Source organism: Chiloscyllium plagiosum, chromosome 51, assembly GCF_004010195.1.
Source record: "Chiloscyllium plagiosum isolate BGI_BamShark_2017 chromosome 51, ASM401019v2, whole genome shotgun sequence".
NCBI lineage: Eukaryota > Metazoa > Chordata > Chondrichthyes > Orectolobiformes > Hemiscylliidae > Chiloscyllium > Chiloscyllium plagiosum.
The window spans coordinates 2,486,697-2,495,657 of NC_057760.1; the positions used below are offsets into that span (position 1 = coordinate 2,486,697).

The 8,961-nt window shown below is 49.2% G+C and overlaps 2 protein-coding genes across 4 annotated transcripts in view; one reads left to right on the top strand and one right to left on the bottom strand.

Moving 5' to 3' along the window:
• Positions 1-161, top strand: part of LOC122544763 (integrator complex subunit 3-like) — a 5,660-nt gene extending 5,499 nt beyond the window's left edge. The window contains exon 4 of the mRNA XM_043684087.1: positions 108-161. Within this exon, the coding sequence (XP_043540022.1) occupies positions 108-161 (54 nt within the window). The remainder of the gene's footprint in view (positions 1-107) is intronic.
• A 1,084-nt stretch (positions 162-1,245) lies between these two features.
• msto1 (misato mitochondrial distribution and morphology regulator 1) overlaps positions 1,246-8,961 on the bottom strand; it is a 22,364-nt gene continuing 14,648 nt past the window's right edge. For all 3 annotated transcript variants that reach the window (XM_043684010.1, XM_043684008.1, XM_043684007.1), the window contains 7 exons: positions 6,533-6,667; positions 4,528-4,683; positions 3,697-3,828; positions 2,813-2,997; positions 2,166-2,270; positions 1,966-2,084; positions 1,246-1,744 (listed from right to left, as the gene is read on the bottom strand). In XM_043684010.1, the coding sequence (XP_043539945.1) occupies positions 1,506-1,744; positions 1,966-2,084; positions 2,166-2,270; positions 2,813-2,997; positions 3,697-3,828; positions 4,528-4,683; positions 6,533-6,667 (1,071 nt within the window). In that variant the 3' untranslated portion in view covers positions 1,246-1,505. The remainder of the gene's footprint in view (positions 1,745-1,965; positions 2,085-2,165; positions 2,271-2,812; positions 2,998-3,696; positions 3,829-4,527; positions 4,684-6,532; positions 6,668-8,961) is intronic.

Here is an 8,961-nt window from a genome sequence, read left to right on the forward strand (position 1 = left end):
CCTTCTGCAGCCCAGAGCATCTGAGTGTTGTGGATATCCATCTTGTTAGCTGGATTGTTTTTAATTGCTGTGCTGGTGTCAGGTCCCTAAGTCTGTTCCTGTTCCAGAGCCAGAGAGTGTACCTGGGGTTTGATTGTATTCTCGGTACCCCTGGTGAGTAAAGCACGTCCTATGCCTGCACAGTTTCCGTGGGAGGAATTGGGCAGCGGAGGCTGTGATTGCTGGTCGATTTACCGCCCTGTCTTAACTTTGCTGCTTGTGTGTGTTGGGGACCCTGACCTCACTGGATTTCAGTGCTTCAGGCCCACACTATCCCCTTCCGAACATGTTCGCAGGGGGAGCGGTTTTAATCACAAAAATAATTCAAACATGATCATGGCTTGCAAAATCAAGAGTCTATATTTTCTTACTGACAGTGTTGGACTGGGGTGTACAAAGTTAAACATCACACAACAACAGGTTTAATTGGAAGCACTAGCTTTCGGAGCACTGCTCCTTCAGGTACTTGTGGAGTGCACAGTTGTAAGACAATTTATAGCAAAAAAGTTTACAGTGTGATGTAATTGAAACTATACACTGAAAAATACCTTCATTGTTAGTATGACCATGATAGTTTCACTTCTTTCACATGTAAATCACAAAAGTTTTGTGATTTACATGTGAAAGAAGTGAAACTATCATGGTCATACTAACAGATGAGACTGAAGGTATTTTTCAAAGTATAATTTCAGTTACAGCACACTAAACTTTTGCTATAAATTCTAGCTCTTCCACTTAAACCTGTTGGGGTGTGATTTTTAACTAGTGAGCGAGAACATGCAATGTGGTCTTTATTGCACATGGAGGGGCTATTTTAAATATGCAGACTGTCCAAACCCTCCCAGTAACTCAGTGGGTTCCCCTGTTAGTCTGATACTGACCTGAAGCAGTGTCCACTCACCTCCAGATGGACTTGAGAGTTACAAAGAAACAGTCTGTGCCAATGGATCCAAAATTTGGATAGTGATTTTACCACCAGCTGCTGCCAGATAAGTCTTTTTTAAAAATTGCTGTAAATTAAAATGTGTAATGTATTTTTTTGTACATCTTAAGTTATAGTGAGTGGCTGTCTGTAAGTTTGTGTTGCTAGCACTGTTGAGTCAAAATAGCTGAATAAATCTTTTGACACTGCGATCTGGTACTTTCAGTAAGGTGACAAAGAGAAAAGGGTTAATCTCAGCAGCTCCCCAAACAGCAATGCTGGTGTCACTTACCACTTCAATTTTTATTGCAAAAAAAAAATAAACAACAGTATTAACTAAGCAGCCTCCTGTCTCTCACCGTGGTCATTCATGCCTGGCTGAGGGACCCAACATTCACCCTCTCCACCGTCGCTGCAGCTGTTTGAACAGGTCAATGTGGCATTGCTCCCTGGTGTTGAATGTATTTACAGATGTGGATTCCCATTTTGCCCTATTCCTCAGGGGTAAGCATCGTGGAGGGGCTTGGCAGGTTTACAGCGTTCTCTATTCACCATCAGAATCATCTCCTGATTCATCCATATCAAAATTCATTTTGTAGCACTGGGACAGGGTGTTCAGTTCCTCTAGGACCTCGCGGAAGTCATCCAGCTCAGTGCCAGCAGACAGAAAGGCACTGAACTTGCGAAGGTTGAGGCTGCTTACCTCCCGGTACAAACTGTGCAGGACACTGTATAAGACTGGTGATGACTGAAGCGTACTCATCACAGGAATACTCTGGACAGCTAGGGAGAGAAAGAGGGACCTGTTCACCTGGAGTCCAATCCAGAACAGAAATGCCAATTACCTCTCCCCTCCCACAAAAAGAAACAAGATGGGACGTGGAATAGAAGCTCCAAATCAGCCACAGTTGTATTGACTTGTCCTTTCCTTACAGGGTGAACTCCCATATAACAAATAAAAAAATATATTTGATAAACGGTCAGCTCGGTAATGTCACACTCACCACACGCTGACGCCGACAGACCACCTCCGAGAAGCTGTCCCTGTTTGTTCAAGGATGGGCTAAAAAACTGTGGATATGGAGAGGCCACGGAACAGGGGGTTTGAGCCAGATGGACAGCACTGGAACAAGAAAGGATCAGTCACACACCATCGCCCAGTCACTGAACACTAGCCAGTTCTGGTCTTCAGGGGTCTACTAACCTGAGAGCAGTGGGGAAGTAACTGTGCAGGAATGTACTCAGCACATCCTCTCCAGTTGGACAGCTATGTAATACTGAGGGCCCCTTTACTCCTGGAGCAAGATTACTGAGGGAAAGACAAACACTGATCATTACAGTCAGTGAAAGGAAAAAACTAGACCATTACAATATAATGCTGATAGATCATAATATACCAATAAAAATACTCAGGATAACATTTCTGTTCAATGGAGTGTTTCCAGTCACCATGTGGCAACCTGAGTCATTATTGAAACACATACTGGGGTACAGTACCAGTGGGGACAGGTCTGTCACTGTATAAGGGCTTTTGCCCGAAACATCAATTTTTCAGATGCTGCCTGACCTGCTGTGCTTTTGCCCTGTCACTGTAACACTGGGGTACAGACGTATCAAAGAATCCTTACAGTATAGAAACAGGCCATTTGACCCAACAAGTCCAGAGTGAACTCTCAGAAGAGTAATCCACCCAGACCCATTCCTTACCCTATTACTGAATATTTACCCCTGATTCATCCACCTGGAGTGTGGAATTGAACCTGGCTCCCTCGTGTTGTGAGACAGCAGTACTAGCCACTGTGCCATCCATACTGGTGGGAGTGTGTTGTAAATAGCAGCTTAAAGGGTTACCTGATTTGTCTTTCATTGCTGACTCCTCGGATCACCACCGACTGTGCAAAGCATTGGGACTCCTGGAAGTCTCCACATGGTGTCAGCCCGGTCCACAGCATTGCAGCTTGCTGTCTGCAGAGTACATCTGGGATAGTGTCTGTGTCCCTCATAGGGAACGGGACAGAGGCAGATGCACTGATCACCTGTGACCAGAGACATGGTCAGTCAGCACCCTTTTCCCCCTCCACTCATTTCTCTCACACCCACACATCTTGTTCCCATGGCTGTCTTCAGAAAGGCTTGTCGTGATATCCCTCTGGTTTGTACATTGTCACAAGTGTTGGCAGGCTCCTCATTAACAGGCAGCATTGTCATGTGGGTAAAGCTGCTGAGGCCTTCTGTGTCCCTCTAAATGACTGCCCTACTCAGCCATTGCAGAGGACAGTCAGACGTATGCCCAGGACAGAGGATCGCCTTGCCGAAAGGACATGAGTAAATCAGATCGGTTTGGATGACAGTTGATGGTGGCTGTCGCTGTCACTAGCCTTCAGTTCCACCAGGGGCCGTTGCGAGATGTGAACCCTCGTGCAATGACACTGCCCTGAGAGACAGTGTTAGTTCCACATGGTACAGTGCCTCTGCAGATCCCGCCCGTCTCCTTTTCACCCCATTCCCCCAACTCAGGGGGAATGTACTAACCCCATACAGACATTCGCCAGAGACTGGGTCCCCTAGCGCTGAGAGGCAGCAGTGCTAACCCCTGAGCTGCTCTGATTGCACATGACCACCAGACGGGGCAATGTTTTGCCTCTATTTCCCCCAGGGTGATCTGTGCAGCAGTAATAGCAGCAGCTTCTGGAAGGAGGCAGTGCTGCGTGTTGGGTGCTGTGGAAGCGCAGTACCTTTCTCCCAGCTGGGTTGAGAGCGTCTGTCAGCTGGGACAGGGAGATACCACCCGAGTGCAGCCGATACGGGATGGTGAGTGTTTCCAGGGCCATAGCGAGCACTGCACTGCTGTGATAACTCAGAGATGCCTGTTCAGAGGGAAAAGAGAGAAAGCAGGTGATTGCAACCAACAGCCACATATCAGGAGCTCATGTTGTATGGATCTGTGCTCCGACACTACCACGAATTCCCACATCCTAAACGCTGAGGAAAGAAACCAGTTCTTATGGGGTGTGGCCCTCAAAACCTGGCCAACACAGGCCACACCTATCAAACTGCACAGTGCAAATTCATTCAAGGATGCAGTCCATAGCTTAGCCTGTGCCTGTTCCTGTCCCTTTGCTTGGACAGTGAGTAGCAGCCAGGAAGCAGATACACTCACGAGACACAACATGTAGAGATTCCAGATTCTGCCCAGCAACTCTTGACAGTCGCTGTGATTCTGCAGCCTTCTCCCAGAATCCAACACAGCCTTCTTTTTCAGGAACCAACCAGGATACAGCATCAACGGCTCTCTCTCTATTTCTCTCAAGACCACAGGGCATATTTTTAAAATGAGGAGAAAACCATGAAGAGCAACATTTTAACACAGTTGTTCAGGACCTTCTAGAGGAACGGGTGGGTGTGGGGACAGTTACAACGTTTAAAAGACATTCAGACATGCACATGAAATGTTTGGAGGAATATGAGCCAAGCACAGGCAGGTGGGACTGGTTTAGTTTAGGATTCTGGTCAGCATGGACTGGTTGGGCCGAAGGGTCTGTTTCTGTGCTATGTGACATACTCACGTCGTAGATGATGTGTGGGAAGTTGATGGGAGATGGCCGTTTCCGCCCCAGAGCATTTCTGTTCAGTGACATGGGGCAGAAGATGGAGCTGCGACTCGATAACTGCACAATGCCCATGAAAGAGTTCAGCAGCCGATGGACCTCCTTCACTGGGCTCTGCACAATCAAGGAGAAAATCAGGAGTGAGAGAGAGATAGTTACACTGACAGCCACACGGCAACAAGAGACACACACGATCAGCCCAGTCACTGCCTTCCTCTGGAACTGCCCCAGGTACTGAGTCACTGACGGGTACGTGCACGAGGAGATAGGCCTCAGGCTCTGGGCTATGGGATTGCAGGGTACTGCTACTCCCTCTAGGACTCTGAGGTCCATGCACAGCCACTGCATCCGGAACCGAACTCGATGCACGGAACCTCAGAGCAGATGTGCAGCATCATGGGAAATAGGTGCAGGAGGAGGCCATTCAGCCCTTCTAGCCTGCACCACCATTCAATACAATCATGGTTGACCATGCACACTCAGTATCCCACTCCCACTTTCTCCTGATACCCTTTCATCCCTTTAACCACAAGGACCACGTCCAGCTCCCTCTCAAATATATCAAATGAACTGGCCCCAACGGCTTCCTGTAGGAGAGAATTCCACAGGTTCACAACTCTGAGTGAAGATGTTCTTCCTCATCTCAGTCCTGAAGGGCTTACCCCTTTTTCTTAGTCTGTGACGCCCAACGTCAGGAACAATCTTCCTGCATCGAGCCTGTCCAGTCCCATCAGGGTTTTATATATTTCTGTGAGAACACTCCCCTGTTCTTCTAAATCCCAGTGAGTACAAGCCCAGTCGATCTACTCTTTCCTCATATGTCAGTCCTGCCATCTGGGGAATCGGTCTGGTGAATCTTGGCTGGACTCCCTCAATAGCAAGAATGTCCTTCCTCAGACAAGGAGACTAAAACTGCACACAATCCTCACGGTGTGGCCTCATCAAGGCTCTGTATAACTGCAGCAAGACACTGCCTACTCTGATACTCCAATCCTCTTGCTATGAAGGCCAGCATGCCATTAGCTTTCCTCACTGCCTACTGCACCTGTATGGCCAACCTTCAGTGACTGTTCCATCATGACACCCCTCACCTTTCCCTAAACTGCCACCATTCAGATAATAAGCTGCCTTCCTGTTTTTGCCACCAAAGTGGATAACCTCACATTTATCTGCATTATATTGCATTTGCCAAGTATTTGTCTGTCCAAGTCACCCTGCAGCCTCTTGCGTCCACCCCACAGCACACACTGCCACCCAGCTTAGTCATCTGCGAATTGGAGAGTTTGCATTCAGTTCCTTCGTTCAAATGGTTCAGGTAAATTGTGAACAGCTGGGGTCCGAGGACTGAACCCTGCAGCACCCCACTGCTTACTGCCTGTCACTCTGAAAAGGAGCTGTTTAATCCAACTCTCTGCTTCCTGTCCGCCAACCAGCTCTCTATCCATGTTAAGACGTTACCTCTGATACCATGAGCTTTAATTACCCTCACTAATCTCTTGCATGGAACCTTGCCAAAATTTTTCGAAAATCCAGATGCACAGCATCAACTGGTTCACCCTTATCCGCTCCCTGGTCACATCCTCAAAAAATTCCAGAAGATTTGTAAAGCATTCACCCTTTGGTGAATAGGATTGATTCTGTTACTACTGTCCAAATGTTCAGTCTTCCACCTTTAATAACTGTCTTCAACATTTTCCGCACCACCGATGTCAGACCAATAATTGCCTATAATTCCCCATTACCTCAGACCCTCCTTGTTTAAAGAGTGGGGTTCTATATGCTACCTTCCAGTCCTTTGGAACTCTCCCGGTGTCTTTAGAACACTGGCAAATGATCATGAATGTGCCCAGTATTTCTCGGGCCAAACCTACACTCTCAGACACTTGGCTGGGGCCACCAAACAGTCGACAGAGAGAGACAGAAGCTGCCATGAGCTGGTGAACACTTGCCCCTCACTACTCACTGTGTCTGTATATGAGGCTGGGCTGAAACCACACGTGAATATGCCCTTGCCTCCATATTCATCGTTCAGCAACTCCACCACCTTGGTTGAAAGGCCGGCGAAGCTGTCTTGCAGATCACACAGAATATGGAAGCCCTAGAAACAGAACAGACCGTGAACTGAGATCAGGCTGTCCCAGGGAACACGGTACAGAGCATTAATTGAGAGCAGGGTGTTCCAGGGGACAGAGCATTAACTGACAGCAGGCACTCCGAGGAAACACAGCATTAACTGAGAGAGGAGGCTGTCCCAGGGAACAGAGCATTAACTGAGAGCAGGCTGTCCCAGGGAACACGGAACAGAGCATTAATTGAGAGCAGGGTATTCCAGTGGACAGGGAACAGAGCATTAACTCAGAGCAGGCTGTCCCAGGGAACACAGCACCAGGGAACAGAGCATTAACTGAGAGCAGGCTGTCCCAGGGAACAGAGCATTAACTGACAGCAGGCTGTCCCAGGGGACAGAGCATTAACTGAGAGCAGGCTGTCCCAGGGGACAGGAAACAGAGCATTAACTGAGGGCAGGCTGGCCCAGGGAACAGAGCATTAACTGAGAGCAAGCTATCCCAGGGAACAGAGCATTAACTGAAAGCAGGCTGTCCCAGGGAACAGAGCATTAACTGAGAGCAGGCTGTCCCAGGGAACAGAGCATTAACTGAGAGCAGGCTGTCCCAGGGAAGAGAGCATTAACAGAGAGCAGGCTGTCCCAGGGAACAGAGCATTAACTGACTGCAGGCTGTGCCAGGGAACAGAGCATTAACTGACTGCAGGCTGTGCCAGGGAACGGGGAACACAGCATTAACTGAGAGCAGGCTGTCCCAGGGAACAGAGCATTATCTGAGAGCAGGCTGTCCCAGGGAACGGGGAACAGAGCATTAACTGAGAGCAGGCTGTTCTAGGGAACAGAGCATTAACCGAGAGCAGGCAGCACCAGGGAACAGAGCATTAACTGAGAGCAGGCTGACCCAGGGAATAGAGCATTAACTGAGAGCAGGCTGTCCCAGGGAACGGGGAACAGAGCATTAACTGAGAGCAGGCTGTCCCAGGGAACAGAGCATTAACTGAGGGCAGGCTGTCCCAGGGAACACGGTACAGAGCATTAATTGAGAGCAGGCTGTCCGAGGGGACAGGGAACAGAGCATTAACTGAGAACAGCCTGTCCCAGGGAACAGAGCATTAACTGAGGGCAGGCTGTCCCAGGGAACAGAGCATTAACTGAGATCAGGCTGTCCCAGTGGACAGGGAACAGAGCATTAACTGAGGACAGGCTGTCCCAGGTAACAGAGGAATGACAGAGAGCAGGCTGTCCAAGGGGACAGGGAACAGAGCATTAACTGAGATCAGGCTGTCCCAGGGAACACGGTACAGAGCATTAATTGAGAGCAGGGTATTCCAGGGGACAGGGAACAGAGCATTAACTGACAGCAGGCTCTCCGAGGAAACACAGCATTAACTGAGAGCAGGCTGTCCCTGTGGACAGAGCAGAAACTGAGAGCAGGCTGTCCCAGGGAACAGAGCATTAACTGACAGCAGGCTGTCCCAGGGAACAGAGCATTAACTGAGGGCAGGCTGTCCCAGGGAACACAGCACCAGGGAACAGAGCATTAACTGAGAGCAGGCTGACCCAGGGAACAGAGCATTTACTGAGAGCAGGCTGTCCCAGGGAAGATGGAACAGAGCATTAACTGAGAGCAGGCTGACCCAGGGAATAGAGCATTAACTGAGAGCAGGCTGTTCTAGGGAACAGAGCATTAACTGAGATCAGGATGTCCCAGGGAACAGAGCATTAACTGAGAGCAGGCTGTCCCAGGGAACAGAGCATTAACTGAGAGCAGGCTGTCCCAGGGAACAGAGCATTAACCGAGATCAGGCTGTCCCAGGGAACAGAGCATTAACCGAGATCAGGCTGTCCCAGGGAACAGAGCATTAACCGAGATCAGGCTGTCCCAGGGAACAGAGCATTAACCGAGATCAGGCTGTCCCAGGGAACAGAGCATTAACCGAGATCAGGCTGTCCCAGGGAACAGAGCATTAACCGAGATCAGGCTGTCCCAGGGAACAGAGCATTAACCGAGATCAGGCTGTCCCAGGGAACAGAGCATTAACCGAGATCAGGCTGTCCCAGGGAACAGAGCATTAACCGAGATCAGGCTGTCCCAGGGAACAGAGCATTAACCGAGATCAGGCTGTCCCAGGGAACAGAGCATTAACCGAGATCAGGCTGTCCCAGGGAACAGAGCATTAACCGAGATCAGGCTGTCCCAGGGAACAGAGCATTAACCGAGATCAGGCTGTCCCAGGGAACAGAGCATTAACCGAGATCAGGCTGTCCCAGGGAACAGAGCATTAACCGAGATCAGGCTGTCCCAGGGAACAGAGCATTAACCGAGA